This window comes from Drosophila persimilis, unplaced genomic scaffold, assembly GCF_003286085.1.
Source record: "Drosophila persimilis strain 14011-0111.01,24,50 unplaced genomic scaffold, DperRS2 tig00000631-arrow-arrow-pilon, whole genome shotgun sequence".
NCBI lineage: Eukaryota > Metazoa > Arthropoda > Insecta > Diptera > Drosophilidae > Drosophila > Drosophila persimilis.
In genome coordinates this window covers 65,469-88,906 of record NW_020825327.1, presented here as the reverse complement: position 1 = coordinate 88,906, position 23,438 = coordinate 65,469, and the positions used below count along the sequence as shown (strand labels likewise).

Genomic DNA, 23,438 nt, shown 5'->3' with positions numbered 1-23,438 from the left:
ATTTACAACTCAACTCGCATATGTCTAGAATTTTCTTTTAAGGTCTTAACACTCGGTCTGTGGCTGGGGGTATTTAATGCACTCAAACCCCTCGTAAAAGTCTACCTGAAGTCCCTACTCGGGAGCTACTTGTAACGAACTTATTTCAGGCTGAGGTAAGCTGGGTCTGTACAAGTCACATCCGTGTTTCGAGTGAGGGGCACAGAGCGTAGTCATATCCGTGTAGGAAGTCAGATTAAAACGCTGAAACTATCTCCTGTACGCAATCAATCCTCCGCTTTGTAAGGGCTTTGTGCTGTGTTTTTCTGTTACAGTTTTTACGGGTGTCGGTGTATACGCGCCAGTTGCCATCCGTGGCAAAGTCTAACGAACTTGTCAGTCCGTTTTTTTTAGTAGCCACTTTTTTTGTCACAAGAGAATCCATTGTCGCCAGCAGCATTGGCAGAAATCAGCGTCAGCACCTTGCAACCAGGAGCCGACAGTCACGACAGGTACTTTTGGATGGGGCTTTGACTCCGGCCCAGCCACGAATTTCGGACGGCTATATAACCGTCGTTGTTGACTTCGCCAGTTTGGAGCGACGTGTGTCAACTATGTTGGTGTTAAAATGTCTGCGTGCCGTGTCTAAATGAAAAAATATAGTGAAATTACTGTCATTTGGATAATTATGCTGAAGGAGACGTAGTGGAACAATGATAATACTCAGTCAGGATAGAAAAACATCATCGATCTTTATTTTAATAGTTCTTCATAGATTTTTATATTTAAAATAATTAATATTAATTATTAATATTAATATTAATTATTAATATTAATATTAATTATTAATATTAATATTAATGCATGTGTATATTTTTATAAAAACATTTTCCTACCAAAGTTAAAGTTTAGAAACTGGCTTTAGTCCTAGTATGTAGAAACATTGACGCAATACTGCTGCAGTTGCCTCGCACATTAAAACTCGACTACGATTTACTTCAATTATCTCTCCATCTTTGTTTTTCTTAATGCAATAGCAACTGTCATAAAATTCTGTAAATACAGTGCATACCTCATAGCAAAACTCACAAAGAAAATGAAGGAAAAGGTCTTTCGAGCACTTGATCATTATGTCGTGCATCTTTAAAAGGGTTTTTGCCAGCTTCCACTCCTTTTCGTGATTCAAAACAATCTCGACGGTATCTAAAACCTTTAGCAAGTAACAGAAGTCATCACCTAAGTTACGTGCAATAGAGCAAATACGTGTGTATGTGTATAATAAATAAACTGCAGTATTACCGCGGTCGTCTAGCATCTTGTCAAATGAAAACACGTAGTCACTGATACGGTTGTGGCATAAATCTGAATATTTTATGCAACCATAAGCCACTGCCTCTTGTGCTTCAAATAGTTCCTGAGCTGTGAGAATTTCGTCGCGGCCTCGACTGCGTAGTTGCTCTAATGAACGTTTCATTCCCTCATTAAGAAGATCTGATAGTTTAACGGTATCACCAGAACGGGTCTTAAATTTCTTTCCATCCTCACCAAGAACCACGCCAAACTGTACATGGTGAACACGGTGGGCGGTCGGATTGAGAATACAACAGCGCTCCGCCGCTTTAAAAATGGTATTAAAATGTGTACTTTGTCCGGAGTCTACAACATAAATTATCCATGTGCAATGTTCCTCTTCTATGCGGTGGCGTATAGCAGCCATATCAGAAGTGTCATAGGTGAAACCACCATCCGACTTTACGATTGTTAGAGGTATGCCACTCCTGTCTTCGTTTGGCCACATGATTTGACGGCCCTCATCATGTTCAAGCATATTTTTGTTTCGTAAAAAATCAACCACAGATAACATACGTGATTGATAAAAGGATTCACCACGTTCTCTAAGTGTTACATCTAAACGGTCATATATAGCCTGAAATTCCTGTCGCGAAACATCACAAATAAGCTGCCATGCTTTTCTGGAGTTTGGTTCACCGCTTTGCAGTGAAACTACTCGATTGTAAGCGCGCTTCTTGAACTCTTCCTCCGTGTCAAAGCTGTAACAAAAAGAGAAAAGCTAAAATCAAGTTCTATAAAGGATAATAAATAATAAATGATTTGTAAAGCTGTAGATTTTTTTTAGAAGCCGGGAAAAGCATTGAAAAAAGTAAATTGATCAAGATCAGAATTTTGCATAGCTCCGTATTTTCATTCTAACCTCGAGAAAAACGGAGCTATTTTTTAAATTATCAAAATACATATACGGAGTTTCCAAAGATTTTTATTCCAAAAGAATTCCAACTAAGTTTGACTTATAGAGGCACACCAGGCTGTCTCTGTTGGTTCTAAAAACTCTTGTTGTAGTAAAGTGTTTTCAATGATTATTGAATTCCTGATTGAAATTCATCAGCATAATTAAGATTTTACTTTTTATACCCGATACTCAAAATGAGTATTGGGGTATATTAGATTTGTGATGAAAATCGATGTGTGTAACGTCCAGAAGAAATCGTTTCCGACCTCATAAAGTATATACATATTTTCTTGATCAGCATCAATAGCCGAGTCGACTGAGCCCTGTCTGTCTGTCCGTCCGTCCGTCTGTCCATCTGTCCGTCCCTATCAGCGCCTAGTGCTCAAAGACTATAAGAGCTAGAGCAACGACGTTTTATCTCCGGACTTCTGTGATATGTCACTGCTACAAGTATATTTCAAAACTTTGCCCCGCCCACTTCCACCCCCACAAAGGGCGAAAATCTGTGGCATCCACAAATTCAGAGATACGAAAAAACTGAAAGCGCAGAATCGTAGAGTATAATTATATCTTCCAGAGTGCAAAATCGGAACCAGATCGTATAATCATTATAGCCAGAATCAAGAAAACAATTTCATTCTTTCTCGCTCTGTCTCTCTCTAACACAAAGGTATCATGGTCGGTTTTGACAATTGCAAAATATGAGTTCAAGGATCTCAGAACCTATAAGAGCCAGAGCAACCAAATTTGGTATCCACACTCCTGTGACATCGTACATTGGCCGTTTTGTATTGAAAAACACCCACAAAGAACGAAAATCTGTTGCATCCACAATATTGAGGATACGAGAAAACTAAAAATGCAGAATCATAGATAATGACCATATCTATCAGACTGCTGAATCTGGATCAGATCATAATTTTTATAGCCAAAAGGAAAAAATCAATTTGCAGTGGCTACGCAGCGCCCGACGTCACGCGCAGACTGATTTTCTGTCTCTCTCGCACGCACTCTGTGGCGTGTCGTTCAATATCAGCGGCGTCTGCCGGAGGACAGCCATACTGACTAAGTATCGGGTATAAATGTAGAGTTGCGGTGTCCGCAGCAACTCACAACGTTTTAAGAAAACTCTAGTCAAAGTGTCATTCGCTGTCGGCGTAAAAATCCGTCTTGATCTACAAATTTTACTTACACCTAGTTTTACTAACAATTTTTTCGAAGTTCTAATGATGGTTTGCTATTAATGGTGTTAAATTAAAGATACAAAGCAATAGCTTAAGTTTTTATGTACATAAGTAATATGATATGCCATTTCGGCTATTGTAAATGGCTATAATTGTATAATAGACCAGCGCGCTCACTACACGATGACGGGTGTGTGAAAGACGGGGAATGAGTAAGCGCGTGGAAGGCGTAACTACTGCAGTTTCATTATTTCTTCGGGCTATAATGATAATAGTCCAATTATAATATAATAAAAAAGTAATATAATGATAATGATCCACATTCGGCACTCTGGTTTAGATATGGTGTCTCTAGATTCTCTATGATTCTGCGTTTTTAGTTTTCTCGTGTCTTCAAAATTGGTTGCCACAGTTTCTCCTATAGTCCTATAGTCTCAGAAATCTAAGCGCTCACCGGAACGAACGTACAGATTAACATGGATATATTGATTGGCCATACAGATTGGCACAGATCAGCGGTTAATCCATTTTTCGAAATAAATTAGTTTAATAGCAAGCAAACTATTTGTTCAAACATGAACATATTATCGTCAATACAATGCCACTTTTGGACCCTTGCAGAATGTTTAAACATAAATAGATTATTGTACCCATTCACTCATGTAACCACACCGAACTCTAAAGAAATCACATAAAGTAGACAAGTTATGACTGCACTGGTGTAAACAGAGATCTGTAACCCATTAATACGACAACAAAACACAAGTGGAGAAAACACTTAACAAATGCGGTCCTAAAATAAAACTAATGTAAGCATGTACTCAAATAGACGCCCCCAGTGAAGTGTATCCTCTGCGTAGGTCTAACGATAATTATAGACTACCAAATTGTACCTCCTACCTCATTGTCAAATCACATATGAGGCTCTGATTTTAAGAATAAAATTTAGTTTGAATTTACAACTCAACTCGCAAATGTCTAGACTTTTCTTTTAAAGTCTTAACACTAATTTTTGAAAACACCGATTTGAGCATAAATATAGTACACAGACTTGCTTGGAACTTCGTAATTTTCATAGAAACCCTTTTGCTCAAATGCTTCAATGATATTGATCGATTTTCCTCATATCATTAAATCCTTGATCATCCTCATTCAAAGAAATTGAGTTGAATACTTGCTGATGAGCTTTTGACTCCATAAAACTGCCCGATTTTGGTAGCCTTATTGGTCCCTTCAGATTTCGTCATTGAAGCAAGAAGCATACTTTCATTTCACAATTTTTGTTTAGATCGGTTCTCAAAAAATAAATTTAATTTTAGAAGCATCCCAAAGCGAGACTGGATTACACGCGAATGTCGAGAAAACAAATTGGATTAAATATTAACGAGTATTGAAGTGTATTCAATTTTTGGCGAAGGTGGATGTGTGTAACGCCCAGAAGGAAGCGTTTACTACCTCAAAGTATAAATTGTAATAAATAGCCGAGGCGACAAAAGAATGTCTGTCTGTCCGTTCGTCCTTCTTGTTTGACGCCTAGTTCTCAGAGACTACAGCAACCCAATTTTGAATCCAGACTGCATTGATATCACACTTAATCAAGTTAGTTTTAAGATTTTTCCACGAGTTTCTCCAATTTCAGTAGCTACGATAGCGTAGCCACGCGCTTTCTCTCTCTCTCACACACTCTTCCTGCTGCAGTTTGCGCCCCCTATCGGAAGGAAGCGAAATGAAACAATTGTTGGTGAGAATAGAAAAAAATAGACAAATGTAAATAAAAAATAATAAAAAACGAGGGGGAACGTTGTGAGTTGCTACTAAGTCAGTATGGCTCTCCTCCGGCAGACGCCGCTAATATTAAACGACACGACAAAGAATGCGTGCGAGAGAGACAGAAAATCAGTCTGAGCGTGACGTCGGGCGCTGCGTAGCCAGTGCAAATTGATTTGTTCCTTTTGGCTATAAAAATGATCTGATCTGATCCAAATTCAACAACCGGATAGATATGGTTATTCTCTATGATTCTGCGTTTTTAGTTTTCTCGAATCTGCAATATTGTGGCTGCAACAGATTTTCGTCCTTTGTGGGGGCGGATGGGGGTGGGGCGAAATTCTGAGATATACGTTTTATAGTGAGATCTAACAGAAGTGCGGATACCAAATTTGGTTACTCTAGACTTAATAGTCTCTGAGATTTGTGGTTGCCCCAGATTTTCGTCCTTTGCGGGGGCGGAAGGGGGTGTGGCGAAATTTTGACACAAAACGGTCAAGGTCCGATATTACAGGAGTGTGGATACCAAATTTGGTTGCTCTAGCTCTTATGGGTTCTGAGATCCTTGAACTCATATTTTGCAATTGGCAAAACCGACCGTGAAACCTGTGTGTTAGAGTGAGACAGAGCGAGAAAGAGTAAAATTGTTTCCGTGATTCTGGCTATAATAATTATACGATGTGGTTCTGATTTTGCACTCTGGAAGATATAGTCATCTTCTACGATTCTGCGTTTTTAGTTTTCTCGTATCGTCGAAATTGTGGATGCCACAGATTTTCGCCCTTTGTGGGGGCGGAAGTGGGCGGGGCAAAGTTTTGAATATTTTTGTAGCAGTGACATATCACAGAAGTCTGGATCCAAGACATCGTTGCTCTAGCTCTTATAGTCTTTGAGCACTAGGCGCTGAAGGGGACGGACAGACGGACAGACATAATCGACTCGGCTATTGATGCTGATTAGTGTTGTGTTGCTCATGAGTGAGTGAACAAAAAAGAGTTGTTCACTTAAGTGAGCAACTGAACATGTTCCTTCCAAGTTGTTCTTTTTTGTTCACTTGTTCTTTGTTGTTCACTTGGTCTTTTTTGATCACTTGTTCTTTGTTGTTCACTTGTTCATTTTTACTCACTTGTTCATTTTTACTCACTTGTTCTCTACTCACTTTTTGCGCAATTTTGCTCCTCAAAGGGCATTTTGCGATCTGGCAGCTTTGCTCATATTTGCGTTTACTTCACACTTTTTATATTACGGGCAAAGCTGTTTAGACTTTTGAAAAATTCACTGTCGCTTATTCGGAAGTATAGTGAGATTTGGAACCATTTCGAGGAAGTTGGACGCCTGGAAGCCAAGTGCAAGTATTGCAAATCTATTTTGAGTTGCAAATCTCAAAGCAACTTAAGCCGCCATTTAAAGAGCAAGCACCCGGCGTCTGTGGAGCCCGTTATCCGGCAAAACACCGATGGCCCGATCGCTGTGCAAAGTGCGCAACCAAAAATAACAAGCTTTGCTGAAAGGCCTGTACCAGCGAGCGAAGCGCAGCAGATTGATCTGCAACTTGTACGGATGATCGCCAAGGGTCATCACGCCTTGCGCTTGGTCGAAGAACCAGAATTTAAAAAATTTATTCAAGATGTGTCGCACTCCCCAAACTATAAGCTTCCGACGAGGAAAACATTAACCAGCTCCTTGATTCCCAAAATTCGTGACGAGTACACTGGGACGATAATAGAAGAACTACGTGCGGCCACAGCGGTGTGCTTAACTACAGACGGTTGGACATCTATAACCAACGAAAGTTATCTGGCTGTCACAGTACATTTTATCGATGAGGAATCAACGATGCTGACCTCCTATACAATTGCTTGTCAGGCCTTTGAAGCGTCGCACACTGCTGCGAATCTGTGCAGCTTTTTGGAAAAAATTGTGAATGAATGGGATCTCAAAAACAAAGTCGCAGCAATAGCATCCGATAATGCACACAACATTGCTCTTGCTATTAGAACCGGCAATTGGAGTCATATACGGTGTTTTGCTCATACCCTAAATCTAATTGTCCAAAAAGCTCTAGATAAAATGAGCAGTGTGCGCAGAAAAGCTAAAGCTATAAGCGAATATTTTCATCGCAGCTCATCAGGCTTAAAAAAGCTTAAAGATATGCAAGCGCTGCTTAAGTTGGCTGACCTCAAACTAACACAGGATGTGCCAACACGTTGGAACTCAACGTACAAAATGTTTGAACGGCTGTCTATCCTGAAGGAGGCAGTCGTGGCAGCTCTGTCAACAAGGACAGATTTAATTTTGTCACCAGAAGAATGGGATGTCATTGATGGAGTGCTTCCCGTATTAAAGCCATTTTATGAAGTTACAGAGAAATCTCTTCAGCTGAAAAAAACGTAACATTGTCAAAAATAATTGCTTTGATTGGATTACTTCAAAGAACAATGGCTCAAATATATCCAACAGTTAAAAATAACCTAGTTGCCGAAGTAATCAATGAAATCATAAACGAGATGGACGGCAGGCTTAACGATATCGAGGCAAATATTTTGTATGCGGAGAGCACTGTTCTGGATCCCAGGTTCAAAGGACGCGCATTTAAATCTGCGGAGGCCTTTAAAAAGTCAGTAGCGGATATCAACAAAAAATTGGCTCAAACAATACGGTCACTCCCTGAACCTCCACAAGAAGCTATAAGCAACAAAAAACAAGAAGAGGACACAATATGGGCTGAATTTGACACCACTTTTCAGCAAGTAAGCCAACCCACCAACAATACGGCATCATCCAAAAGAGAAATGGATAAGTACCTGGCTGAGGAGTACATCAGCCGAAAAGATGATCCATTGGTATGGTGGAATCAGCGGAAAGCGCAATACCCGCTACTTTATAACTATATACTGAAGCGCCTCTGCTTAGTCGCCACCTCAGTGCCATGCGAGCGCATATTTTCAAGTGCAGGCGAAACTATACGTAAAAGGCGCTCCCTTTTAAAGTCAACAACCGTTGAAAATTTAATTTTTTTGCATAACAACATGTAAATCGGAAGTGAGTACAACCTAATTTGTACTCGATTGCTTGTTTGCTTGATTAACATTTTTTCTCTTATAGCGCTAAAATGAAGAAAACGAAAAGTATAAGAATTCCTATGAAAGGATCTCCTTTTTTTTAAGTTAGTATAAGAATTCCTATGAAAGGATCTCCTTATTTTTAAGTTAGTATAAGAATTCCTATGAAAGGATCTCCCTATTTTTATGTTAGTATAAGAATTCCTATGAAAGGAAATAAAAAGTTTGTTTTTTTGTTATATATACTTTTTTTTCTTTTTAGTTATAAATGTTTGATTAATATTGAAATGTAACGTATTTTATTTGTGTAAAAGTCTGTGGTGCTTAGGGTTCTGTGCATGAATAGTGAACAACTGAGCAAGTCAGCAACTGAGCAAGTAAGCAACTGAGCAAGTGAACAACTGAGCAAGTGAACAAGTGAGTAACTGAGCAATCTAAGAGAGCAAGTGAGCAATATGAGTGAGTTGACTCACTTACTAAAAAAGAACAAGTGAACATGTTCACCAAAATGAGCAATGTTTACCCAACACTAATGCTGATCAAGAATATATATACTTTATGGGGTCGGAAACGATTCCTTCTGGACGTTACACACATCCACTTTTACCACAAATCTAATATACCCCAATACTCATTTTGAGTATCGGGTATAAAAAGGAAAAATGGAAACAGATATAATAATATACAGTAGGGTCCGGTTATAACAACACTCAAGGGACCGACGATTTTACGTCGTTATACCCGGAAGACGCTGTAACCGAAAGGATAAAAAAAAATTTGTTTTTCTTTATTTTATGGTTGCCATGGTCGTAATAAGTTTTTAAATAGAACAAATTCATTTTTCAATAAAAAAAAAAATGTAACAAGTTTAATTCAATAACATGTTTTTTTTTCATAAAAACTCGTATGCATATACAATAATTCATAATATAAAAAGATTAATTTCTATGTGTTGTTTTTCTTTTAATTCTTATTTTAAATAATCAGTAATCCATGATTGTTTAGCAGTACTTTATGACATATAAAAACAATCGCGCTCAGCATTATTTAAACGTGATATGCTGTGCGTTAAGCTCTCGTCATTAAAATTTGAATGGAATCTATTAAAAATTTCTGCAGCCTTAAATCGCAAAATCATTGTCAATAAGAGCATATTCATCCAGTTCTTCCTTTGAAATCGGTGCCGATAATTGATAAATACATACATTTCTAACAGCGTCGCTTAATTTTTAATTTTTTTTGGCATTTTTTCGCAGTATTTGTTTTCGGCACGTCGCAATACCCGGTTGAATAGTGAAAAATATCGTCGGTATAAGCGGTTTTTCGCTAAAAGCGGAGACGTACTAAGGCCCTTTCATATAAATTTGTATAGGGACCAACCAAGTCATCGAATTTTCGTCGCTATGACCGGACGGACGCTATAAGCAGAGTCGTTATAGCCGGACTCTACTGTATATTCAGCCAGGCTCCGGTTTTCACTTTCACAAAACTTTTCCGATTGACTTTTGAATTCACGTCAATTACACATTTCGGAAGATTTCTTCGTTTTCAAACCGAAAACATTTTCCTCGACGAATTGAAAAGTAAACGGCTTTTTATACAGCAAAAAAAAATGTTAATTGCGAAGGGAAAAATATAGATGACTTATTGATACATAAATATAAATTTGCCCATATATATACATATATGGTATATCCATTAAAAAAAGAGCAGCTCGACATAAAAAAAATCGTTCCGCAAGATGTCATTGAGCTTTTAGAAACACCGCATTATCATTTTCCAAAAAATATTCAGCGTTTAACTAATGATTTCAGTTTTGATTATGACTCGGATGAGTCGGAAATAGACGATATAAATCCATATTCGCTTGAATTAGCTGTACAAAACAACTAAATGCTAAATTTAACATAAATTGTTATAAATAGTTAAATAGTAGAATAAATTAACATAGAAACTGGCATTAAGTAAGAATTTGATCAAAATAAGAATTGTTTATCAAAAAATTTGTTTTATATTTTTATATTTACCACTATTACATCAAAATTCCCTTAAAATTGTAGTATGTACTTTATTTATAGCTCTCATGACTTTCATTTGTTATCACGTATACGCCTTATTAGCATATATGGGCTACTGGGGTAGGCGTTGTCAAATGAACTTAAAATTTTGTTTAAATATTTAGAGTGCTATATTTATTAAATATACCAAGTTTCAGCTCGATATCTGCTTTATTCGACTTTGTGCGACTAATTTGGGAATTCCGCCCAGTGTGCAGTGGCAATAAATACATTTTTGCGCATAACAGCACAAATGTGCGGGTAACAGCAAAGACGGTTCGCGTAACATGCACTTAACAGATCAGCGGGGTAATAACAGCTGTTTCCCGCCTTATCTAATTCAAAATGTAAGTGCAGCCAATTTATATTTTGGCCAAGATGTTCTATGTAGAAAATAGATATATGTGCAATCATGTTTATTCATGTTTTGAGAGTCGCAGTGTTAGCATCTTTTCAGTAAAAGTGACAAGCTGATTGATTCTGTACGTAAGCACTCATTATTGCTTCAAAGCAATAACAATTTTAAAAAAAATTGCATTTTAGTTAAAAATGCCACATGATAAATCATTTTCTGAGGAAGAAAATGGGAGGGAGAAAAGAATGAAATTAGCCGGCATAAAAACTGGAATAGCTTCGCTAATGTATCGACATCGAAAATTTTCATAGGTCCTGACGGTTACCGCATAAATCGTCGACTTGGCCCAGTATCCACCATAATAGAATGGACAAAACGGCACTTGGGGTAGTTTGCAACTGAAGACTTAATGAGCTGCAACAAAATCAAAGCCAAATTTTGACGAAAATTTTAACCTGACATATCAAAAGAAAGTGGGCAAACTCCTCTAAACTAAACGTCATCCAATATTGTTTTTTTTTGGAATAGCAGCCACATTGTTAGAAGGATACCGTACAGCTCATTCAGCATTCAAATTACCGTTAAATCTATATGTACATATATGTAATACTGCAAAAAACACCGCAGTGGTCAAAGTTTTGCCAGCACCAAAAATCTTCATCTGGGACGAATTCACAATGGCACATAAGCGTGCATTAGAAGCACTTAACCGAACATTGGCGATTTCCGCAGTGTTTGGCTAATAATTCCAAGGTCATCGCCTACCAACGAAATAAACGCGAATCTATGACGCTATGTGAAGAAACTTCAGCTGACAACGAACATGAGAGTTGCATTGGAAAGTGATACATCTGCTGAAGATTTCTCAGAGCAATTGCTGACTATCGGTAATGGTCGAATATCTGTCGACTAAATATAATTTCCAACTACAAATATAATAAATTGCTGAGTGAGATGACCCTAACTAAGTAAGGAATGTGCCGAAAAGAAACTGCACACTTACAATCGTCAATTTCTCGCAGTGCGAGCTTTCGATCATGCCGTTCGATGCACCGTTAGAAAGCTTGAGAAATTCGGCCTTGTTTGCATGTTCATTTTTCACTATTCGCTTATCAGTTTCAAGGATGCCTCGATTTAAAGAGTAAGTTCGCAAAAAAATTTTGCACAATTATTGCACAGAAAAAGGTGTGTCTTACAGACAATTAGCTAAACGCTACAAAGTTAGTGTTAATAGTGCTAAAAATATTATAATTAAGTTTGGAGAGACATGTTCTTTAAAAGATTTACCAAAAACTGTGAGAAAAAAGGGTCCAAGGGATCAAAATATTGATAAAAAAGTATTAGCCTTAATCCACAAACATAACACGATGTCCGTTCGAGAATTGGCAAAAAAAGCGCGAACAAGTATGAGCATGGTTAAAAAAAAAAGCAACGCCATAATTTAAAAACATACAAAAAACAAAAAGTTCCAAAAAAAGTCTGCGACAAGTAGAAGTCGGCAAAACGAGAGTGCGAAAGCTTTATGATCGCTTGCTCAATGATGCAGTTCAATGCGTTATTATGGACGACGAAACTTATGTCAAATTGGACTCGAAAACTTTACCCGGCCCTCAGTTTTATACAAAAGTTAAAGGTGGAACTGTTGACGAGTCGGTGTCAACAATTCAAGTCGATAAATTTGGGGAGAAAGTGCTAATATGGCAGACCATTTGCACCTGTGGCCTAAGAAGCAGTGCTTTTTTCACAAAGGAGACAATCAACGCCGATGTGTACATGAAGGAGTGTTTGAAAAAGCGTCTTATACCTTTTTATGAAAAACACAATGTGTCAAGAATATTTTGGCCAGATCTGGCGTCCGCGCATTATGCCCGCTCAACGTTAGCGCTGCTTGACTCAAAAGGCATCAATTTCGTGTCAAAAGAGGAGAACGCACCAAATTGCCCAGAGCTCCGGCCAATAGAGCGATATTGGGCATTAGTTAAAAGAAATTTAAAGAAGGATGGTAGTCTCTCCGAAAACATGGAAGATATGAAAAAAAACTGGATGCGTGCGCCCCGTAGGATTACCAAAGAGTGTGTGCAGAACTTAATGAGCGGTGTTAAGCAAAAAATTCGATCAAAAATAAGAGGCTAGACATTTTTTTAAATTATTTAACAAAATTGAAAGTTAATGTTTTTCTCTAAAATTAAAAAAAATAAAAATTGAAATCGGAACGAAAACATCGAAGTTATAAGAAAAACAAAGTGTGCAGTTTCTTTTCGGCACATTCCTTAATTCAGAGCGAGATCATTGGAACAATGTATTCATTCAAATCTATTGACTGTGTTAAAATTGAAGATGAAGCAACTAACTATCCAACTGAATTTTTAAACTCCTTGGATGTCCCAGGATTATCACCGCACAATTTGAGCATAAAGGTTCAATCATTCAATCATTTTTCGAAAAATAAACCAATCAAAATTATGCAACGGCACGCGTTTGGTGGTAAGAAAATTGATGATCAATTAAATTTACGCCACGACACTCAAAGGAGAATTCGAAGGTGAGGAAGTTATAATTCCCAGTATTCTGATGATCCCAACAGTTGGAAGACCATGGGCGTTTTTTGTTTTTGCGCCTGATAAAAAAAAAAAAATTGTGTATCACTATGAGTATGATTAAAGAAAAAAAAATAAATCTCTCAAACAATCGTTAAAATACTAAAATAAACATGATAAAATAAAAACTCTGCTTATTTATTGCTTCTAAGGCGGAAAACATTGCACCGGGTCATCTAAAATTGTTCGCTATAAATTAACCACATTTAATTAAGACCAATTTTCAGTTGCGTGGCAGAACAACGTCTGCCAGGTCAGCTAGTAGAGAATACAAATTCGCCAAATTTTTATGTTTTAGCTAACATAATTTTCAGGCAGGCTTTAGTTTTCACCTTCACAAAAATGTTCTGAAAAATTTGTGAAAACAGAAATACATAGATGACTTAATGTTTAATGTTTAGAGTTAAACTATAGACAGTTAAACTGTGTAAAAATAGGAATGTACAAATCTTAAAAATTATCTGCTACTGGAAAGTTCGGTAACACAATAAAAGTTAGTTGAATTTAAGTATTTATAAATATTACATGCAATTAGTCTAAGGGACAGTTCAGGGGATAAGGAAGGACAGAGGGAGTTATAATTATGGCATATAACCCTAAAAGGTTCATCTTCGGCATAATTTGACCTACATATGGGTAAACGCATTGGCCTAAAAGTGCGGGTAGGTCTAGATGGGACGGCCAAGTCAATCTGACCCAACAGAGTTTGGGAGTCAACAATCCCGAGAAGGAGCTTGTGCACGAACATAACGCGATGGTGTTCTGCGATATTCTGCGATGGTGCAACGACGGCAGGACAATAAGATTTAGCATAGACCGGTAGGGTGGCAATATTCTACCGGAGTCCCAGTTAATGTTACAAAGGTGTAACAACGGCAGGTCAATAAGATTTAGCCTTGACCGGTAGGGTGGCAAGATTCTACCCGAATCCCAGTTAAAGTTACGAAGGGCAAAAATTAAAAATTGCTTTTGCACGGATTCAATAAAAACCTGCTGCTCTTTATACTGCGGGCTCCACACACAAGAACAATACTCCAAAATAGGACGTACAAACGAGATATACAGTTGTTTCGTAACGTACGGGTCGTCAAACTCCTTGGACCAACGCTTGATTAACGCTACAACACCCTTAGCTTTATTTACAGTTGCAGCTATATGGCTATATTTGAACTCCAAATTCGCTCGAGGACATGAATTCCTAGAACATGAAATGTGGAGCGCGACGGTAAAATGCCATAAGTTTGCATTTAGAAAGGTTCAGAAAAAGAAGATTAGTTGAGCACCACAATAGTAGTTCACTTAGATCCAGTTGAAGGCGTGTGTGCAAATACCAATCAGAGTAAGATAGACACCTTCTGAGAGGTGGCATACGAACACGAACTTTGACTGCAACAAATTCAATTCCATGGATGTTACTCAATGGGAATAACTCAGATGAGAAAACAGATTTGACTGCAATCAGAACCCCACCTGCAAAAGATGGGCGGTCCATTCTATAAATAGTGTAACTATCAATGAAAATTTCATGACCATTGATAGTGAAATTAAGCCAGGTTTCGGAAAAGCGATGGCATCGAAATCAAACGCACTATTTGTATGAATTTGACGCAACTTGCCCAACAAACTGCGAACGTTCTGATAGTGAATAGAAAAATGGTACATCAGGTTTTTGGAGCAGCAGGTTCGGTAATTATGTGACTCGAGTTCGAATCTTTGAGAAGGAACTCATGCATAATTGTATGCTCAGGCCATATTGACGGTTCTAGAGAACTGGATAATAAAGAATAAGGGAGAAGAATTTTAAAGGATAATATGTTGCGCTTATGTTTAAATGTAAATTTAGTCACAACTATATCATCAGGCAAAGTGTTAAGTTTAGAGGAAAGATGTTGTTTAACATCCTCCGTTGTAGCCTCAGGAATAAGACGAGAAACAAATATTGCTTTCCGAGGGACCACTGCTCTAAGTTGAAGTCCCGAGCGAGATCGAGATGGTGGAGCTACTCCTAAAAAAGATCTCGGTCCTGGGGCAGAAGAATTGGCAGCAATGGCTGGAGCCGGAATTGGGAAGACATCACCAGCAACCAGCACACCCGCACTAGGAGAACTCACCACGTCAGAAGTGATGGCAACAGAAACTGCAGGGATGGGATTGATGCTGTTGGGAACTTGGATGCTCGAAGGAAGCACATTGCTCGGTGTAAAGAACACCGGAGCCACCGTTGGCGGACTTACAGATAACGGCGAGGCATGACCACACGGAGTAACAAATGCTTCCGATGGGTAAAGGTGGAAGGCAGGCGTACCAATCGGATTAGGTTGCAAGAGATTGGTATCATTATGGGGAATTTTCCGTCTAGGCGATTCGCTCAAGAGTTTGAGCCCAAGAAACTGTGATTCAAGGGCAAGAAATTTCTCGTTGAGAGCCACAAATTGTTTCCAGACATCCAGAAACCCAGTTCGAGTCTGTCTCATAAATTTGCGCATTTCGGCCTCAATCTGCCAACAAGCCAGACATGACCAAGACAAGCCCATGCGTTTTGAGATCAGATCGTTTAGCCGGCCAAAATTTCCGCCACGAGCACATTTTATGTGGGCAAAATTGTCGCACAGCCAGCGGCTAAGGAATGAATCACCAATGATTACACCACCGAATTCACATTTCTGTGCACTGCAAACGATTGCCATTATTGACAGCAGTAGAATCACTGTGCACGGATAAAAAAAAGTACAGAGTGAGAGCGCAGGTCAATGGGAGAGCAGACAGCAGAGCGAGCCCGACAATCAGCAGCAGCGGCAATAATTCAATGCAGATGATCCAACGAAGTGCAGAAAACGAGCAGTAAACTCACCAAAGCAGAGACACAAAAGAATAGTCCACAAAGAGGGAGAGTATAGGCAATCCAGAGAGAGTGAGAGAAACAATGCGAGCAGCAGGCCCGCTTATGCCCACGAGAGAGTGTGGGCGATGCAAACGCTGATGCGCGAGAACAGTGCACACCGAAAAAGCGAATAACGAAGAGCAGACTGGGCAGACTGAGTCCGATGCGTTACGTTGCGAATATTGTATTTATATTAAATACTTGTTTACAAACGAAACACTGGTGATTAACACAAAGTATAATCAAACTAAAGAGTTTCGATGATATATCAAAACAAAGTGATGGCAATGTTATATGGTTTTTAAGCAAAGGGCGGAGAATGCAGGAGCAAGAAAAAAAAACAAAACCGGCTTAAGGAAGAGCTAGAAGCAAATTATGTATTAACAGAAATTTGACACCATTACCTCCTTTATAAATAGTTTTTTTTTAACCCAATCTCAAGTTTGTCTCTGAAATAATTTGTCAATTGCTAACAACTGACGCAGCGCAATTCGGTTATCGGAACAGCTCATATTGTGCTCGTAACATGCGCGTAACAGAACATCTGGGGAAAGAAAACTGTTTCCTCTGACATTTAATTCAAAGTGTAAGTGCAAAGAATTGACCATTAGCAATTAAATTTTCAACATGTATTTTCACAGTTGTTGCATCTAAGATGTGTTAATCTCTTTAAATCGTGCTTTTTCTGCCGTCGTTTTGTTTTAGAACAAGAAATTGCAAAAAAATTCATTTTTACCACGCTGTATATTTACGAAGAAACCAGGTCAGCTGCTTTCGGCTATCACAGTCAATGAGAAAATTAAACATATCGATGAAAAACGAGGGGGAACGTTGTGAGTTGCTGCGGACACCGCAACTCTACATTTATACCCGATACTTAGTCAGTATGGCTCTCCTCCGGCAGACGCCGCTGATATTGAACGACACGACACAGAGTGCGTGCGAGAGAGACAGAAAGTCAGTCTGAGCGTGACGTCGGGCGCTGCGTAGCCACTGCAAATTGATTTTTTCCTTTTGGCTATAAAAATTATGATCTGATCCAGATTCAGCAGTCTGATAGATATGGTCATTATCTATGATTCTGCGTTTTTAGTTTTCTCGTATCCTCAATATTGTGGATGCAACAGATTTTCGTTCTTTGTGGGTGCGGAAGGGGGTGGGGCGAAATTTTAAGATATACGTTTTATAGTGAGATCTAACAGGAGTGCGGATACCAAATTTGGTTACTCTAGCGTTAATAGTCTCTGAGATTTGTGGATGCCCCAGATTTTCGTCCTTTGCGGGGGCGGAAGGGGGTGGGGCGAAATTTCAATACAAAACGGCCAATGTACGATGTCACAGGAGTGTGGATACCAAATTTGGTTGCTCTGGCTCTTATAGGTTCTGAGATCCTTGAACTCATATTTTGCAATTGTCAAAACCGACCATGATACCTTTGTGTTAGAGAGAGACAGAGCGAGAAAGAATGAAATTGTTTTCTTGATTCTGGCTATAATAATTATACAATCTGGTTCAGATTTTACACTCTAGAACATATAGTATTCCTCTACGGTTCTGCGTTTTCAGTTTTCTTGTATCTTTGAATCTGTGGATGCCACAGATTTTCGCCCTTTGTGGGGGCGGAAGTGGGCGGGGCAAAGTTTTGAAATATACTTGTAGCAGTGACATATCACAGAAGTCTGGATCCAAAACATCGTTGCTCTAGCTCTTATAGTCTTTGAGCACTAATAGGGACGGACAGACAGACAGGGCTCAATCGACTCGGCTATTGATGGTGATCAAGAATATATATATAGAATATACTTTATGGGGTCGGAAACGATTCCTTCTGGACGTTACACACATCCGCTTTTACCACAAATCTAATATACCCCAATACTCATTTTGAGTATCGGGTATAATAATTGTGAAAACGGCAGCCCCTAAAAACGAAACGTTTTGGCTGAAAATGAGGAACCGCAAATAATAGTTATGAGTTTAAAAAAATTTAGGCACAAAAAAACCACCAAGAAGAGTGGGGAAAATAGACATGTATGTTTTTTTTTACTGCAAATTTTAAAACAGAATAAACTTTTATTATACATATTATATATCATTTGAAAGGTATTAATGCGTATGTCATATACATACACACTTGATCATAATAATAGGTACACCTTGAAGCTTTTCATTAATAATTAGTTTTATCGTACTTTAAGTGTTGAAAACAAAATTTTGTTTGGTATGTTTTATTTGTCAATGTATTGCAGTTCCGTGACAAAAAAAATGAAACAGGGAAACCGCCGAATAACAGAGCTTTAAGCGAAATTGCGAGTTGACATCACATTATGGCTGATCAAAATAATAGGTACAGTGTCAGTAAATTTTGAATATCAAGTGAATAATTTGGAAATTCTTGACTTTTTGGCAATTAAACATCCATTTCATTTAACAACAGTCTAAATATAAACAAATAATTATTTTTTTCTTACAAGAATAGGCCGAAAGTATTATTGTACAGCCCAATTGGCTCTTAGTCTGAAAAAAGAAGGCCAATCTCTTCGGGCCATTGCCAAATTAATGAAAAGATCTCATAATTTTGTTACAATGCTTTAAAATCAAACCTAGTCAGGAAACTCGCGGAAAGCCACAGACAACAACCATAACACTTGACCACTACATACTTTTCTTTGAGGAATAAGGACCCATTTAAGTCGTCAAAGGCTATTGCATCAGAAAGTGCACTAGAAGTTAGTGCTCCAACGATCCGTAGACGGCTACAACAAGCCAGCGTTCCAAGGAGAATAGAAAGAAAGGTCCCACTTACGCGTCAAAAGAATCTAGCCATGGGGCAAACTTTTGCTAAAGATCATAAAGACTGCGCAGGATGCGCCGGAGAGAAAAAGTGGAGAAGCCTTTTTTGGAGCGACGAAACTAAAATAAATTTATTAGGGAATGAATGTGAAAACAATGTAGGAAGCCCTAAACGAAAGAGTTTTGATCCATGTTTCAAAAAAAAAAATGTCTCAAACATGGAGGTGCCAGTTAAAGATATGGGGCTGCTCATCCTGGTACGGCGTAGGTCCATTTTTCCTGACAACGAACAGAATGGACGCTGAGCAATACAAACCCAGATTGCACACAGTTATGCTGAAGAAAACATGAGTTTCCATTGGGTATTTAAGTAATATAACGACCCAAGGCACACATCTAAGCTTTTGACCAACTTTTTTGAGGACCAAACAATAGACGTTTTAAAGTGGCTTCCTAAATTTTCCGACTTAAATCCAATCGAAAACTTGTGGGGAGATTTACGAAACAAAATTAGCTAAGTTTTCATTTTCAAATAATTAAAAATTATGCGAGGGCGTCCAAAAATTGTGGTATGAGACACCTGCCAGACGCTTATTACAAGTACGCCAAAAATAATTATAAAGGTGACAAAAAATAAAGGTGGACACATCGGATATTGACTATAGATCCCATTTAGGCAACAAAAAAATAATAATAATCAGTTAACAAACTTTTTTCATAACAAAACTTGAAGTGTACCTATTATTTTGAGCAGCCTGACATTGACTCTGAAGTACAAATTGCTCTCTTTTCTTTTATAACATTATCCTATAATATAATAAAGTTTATTTTATTGAAAACAAATACTGTTGGTATAATTGAGAACTAATTTTAAGTTTCAAATATTGAATACAACTGCTTTTTGTTATGTTAAAGTTTACGTAGATGTGTGTACCTATTATTATGATCAAGTGTGTATATAGGACTATATGTAATCTGGCTCTTTTGTTTCAAAAGATATTTGAATTCAATTTTTATTTTAAATTTTTATAACTTTTATTTTAAATTTTTATAATAAAAATTGAAAATAATTTTTGTGTTAAATTTTATATAAAAATTATTTTTTAATTATTATTAATTAAATTTTAATTTTTATCATTTAAATTAATTTTAATAATTAAAAAAATTTAAAACAAAATTTAATTTTTTTTTATAAAAATTAGAATCGTTACGATCTCTGCTGAAAATGAAAAATTAAGTGAAAACCGGAGCCTGTCTATGAGTATAATTTGTTTATTATAACTACACGCTATTGTTTGGAAAAATGTATATTCTTTTTAAGGGTGTAGCAATAAAAGTTTTCAATTTATCTCTTACCGTTTCTTTGACTCCTTATAAAAGGATTGTAAATCTCCAATTGGTGGGCTTTTGTTGAGAAAGTCGGGAAAGCGATCTTCTAAATGTGCAATTAACATACCGAATTGTGTTCCCCAATCACCAAGATGATTTATACGAATTACGTCGTGTTGCAAAAATTCCAGTAAGCGGCAAACTGATTCGCCAATAATTGTAGAGCGTAAGTGGCCAACATGCATCTGCTTGGCTATATTAGGTGAAGAAAAATCCACCAAAACTCGCCTTTTAAGAACCCTTGGAGGTTTGATACCATTACGTAATATGTTCTTTAAAGATTGAGCTGCATAATCTCTTTTGGAAGAAAAATAAAAAAAGTAATGAAATATCACATGCATGATACGTATGTACATATATCACGTACTTGCTAAGATACACGTTCACAAACCCAGCACCGCCAACTTCCAGCTTATTTATGATCGGCGATAGTGGACAACATTTTTGTAACTCGTTAGCGATGTCACGTGGTGTTCTGTTAACACCCATTTCTTTCATTTTTTTGGCCAAACCCATCGCATTGTTACACTGATAGTCACCATACTTTGCAGAGGCACTATTCACTGGTGCAATTATGACTGGTATGTTTCCATATTCCGGAAACGCCAATGAAATAGCTCTTGCAAAAACGTTTTCCAAATGCTCCGTGATCGAAAAACTTTCGGTAACCTCCATTGCTGACTTGGCTTCATAAGCTATGGACTTTAAAAACAACAGTTATTTTGATGCCTAAATAGTAATTATTAATTTAAGTTACTTACCTGCCTAATTATGGATAAACGATGTTTGAGCTTGGTATTTTTAAGTTGGAGTTTGATCAGATCATCGTCAGTTTCAGCATAGTGATCTTTTCCTGTTACAGACTTTACTTGGGTGGAAAGCTCTTCTGTCGTGCGCTCCTTAAAATGCATTTCATTGAATGCCGTAAAATAAAGACATTATTGCTTATTTACCAAATCACTTAGTTTTGATAGTTCCGAAATGAGTTCTGACATTTCTAAATAATTATATTTTCATGTAAGCCCCAACCCTGCTGCCACATGCACGCCAACAATGTGCCCACAGCTACTTTAACCAATACTTATATATCGATATATGTATATAACTATATCGATCGATTTTAGGAACGAATAGGCACTGCACACTGAGCACATCACGGAGAAACAGTGGAATTTTTTCATAAGTGAACCCTGATTCAGGGCATGATATAAAAAAGTTTTGGTCTGAATTGAAAAATTTCAACAATTTATTTTTTGTGATTTGGCTGTATTATTTGACTGGACTCAAGCATTTCATCTTATTTTCTATGATTTCAAGAGTTTTTTTTGTTTTTTATCTCTTCTAATTTTTATCTTGAACGATTCGAAAATTCAAACAAACTATTTCATATTGCCATTTGTTTCGTCATTGATCATAGTAGAGCATTTATAATTGTATGGCTTATCGCTTTTGATATTTTTAATCATATAATAAAAGTTCGCACTCTGCAAATTCGCTCTGCCTTACTACCGTAGGTCAGCTAGACTAATCATTTTGAAATACATATGTAACAGTGAGATCTAACAGGAGTGTGGATACCAAATCTTGTTACTCTAGCCTTAATAGTCTCTAAGATTTGTGGATGCCAAACATTTTCGTCCTTTGCTATAATAATTATACGATCTGGTTCAGATTCTGCAGTCTAGAAGATATAGTAGTTTTCTACGATTCTGCGTGTTTTGTTTTCTCGTATCTTTAAAATTATGGATGCCACAGAATTTCGTTCTTTCGGGGGGCGGAAAGGGCGGGCGAAGTTTTGAAACACATTTGTAGCAGTGACATATCACAGCAGTCTGGAAACAAAATGTCGTTGCTCTAGCTGTTTTAGTCTTTGAGCACTAGGCGATAATAGGTACGGACAGACGGACGGACAGACAGACGAACAGACGGACGGACGGACGTACAGACAGGTCTCAATCGATTCGGCTAGGGGTCGGAAACGATTTCTTCTGGACGTTACACACATCCACTTTCACCACAAATTCACATCAGCTGTTATTGACGGATGCTGGATGGTGCCAGTGTGAATTGGATTTTTTGACAGATGTGAAACTCCGATTCACACTGTCACCATCCGTCAAAAATAGGTGGTGCCAAAAACAAGTACATTACATTTGCGCGGCTGTTAAATTTATTTTCTTATAATGGATGATGAAGATATAGTAATTATTTCGGCTGTGGTTAAACAGCAAAATATTTTCTTGCACCGTCTAATAATCTTGCTGTTAATGAATAATGATTATGACATTAACTTTGACGAGGATAAGATGCTTTACTGGGTATCTGCCATAAAAACACAAAGGCCACGAAGGTTATGGTCTTTTGTGAGTACTTTTACTAACTTCAGTCAAGGTTTTAGGTACAATGACATATTGTATGTTTTTAGAATCGGTTCGGGACATTTTGGGAGATGTAGCTGAAAACAACGATGCGTTTGTCAAAGAGAGTTTCCGAATGGAGAGGAATGCTGTGGAAGATGGACACGAACTGACGAGCTGCAATTCCTTTGGAAAAGCGCATTGCCATTGCGTTATATACTTTGGGCTCGTCCTCTGAGTACTGAACAGTTGGCAGGCTTTTCGGTGTGGCTCCAAACAGTGGGCTCCTGCACGAGTTTGGCAGAGCACTTATCGACGAGTTTTCTAAGGGGTACACGTCACCCATCTTCCGACAAAATTGATGAGTGCGTAAAGGGTTTCCTCAGTGCCTAGGTGCAATTGGTAAGAAATCAATAGGAACTTCTTAATATTTGTATATATAAATTGATTTTTAAACTTACTTTTTATTCTAGATTGATGCCACATCGAAATAAAACCACCACCAGCTGAGGCAGTAGACCACCTTAGCTAAAAGGACTGGTTTTCCACAAACTGGTTTGCCCTAGTGGATTATAGGTATGAAAATATCTTGTACGAAATTATGTTTTTATCTAGTGGTTTAATGTCTTAAATTATTTAAATTCTTCTTAGATACATATTTACATATGTAAATATCGGCTCTGCAGCAAGTTGAAATGACTCGATGATATACCAGGAGTCAACTCTTGCAAAATGGATCGAAGCATTGGAAATACGCCAAAAGAAAGCT

The 23,438-nt window shown here is 37.7% G+C and overlaps 1 protein-coding gene across 1 annotated transcript; it reads right to left on the bottom strand.

The window, feature by feature from the left end:
• Positions 1 to 845: 845 nt before the first annotated feature.
• Positions 846 to 21,350, bottom strand: LOC6603313 (probable arginine--tRNA ligase, cytoplasmic). Its single transcript, XM_002028257.2, has 5 exons — positions 21,266 to 21,350; positions 21,074 to 21,211; positions 20,680 to 21,014; positions 20,280 to 20,609; positions 846 to 2,030 (listed from the first exon to the last, which is right to left on the bottom strand). Exons 1-5 carry the CDS (start codon positions 21,305 to 21,307, stop codon positions 881 to 883), a joined length of 1,995 nt encoding a protein of 664 aa, XP_002028293.1. The 5' UTR covers positions 21,308 to 21,350; the 3' UTR covers positions 846 to 880.
• Positions 21,351 to 23,438: the final 2,088 nt, after the last annotated feature.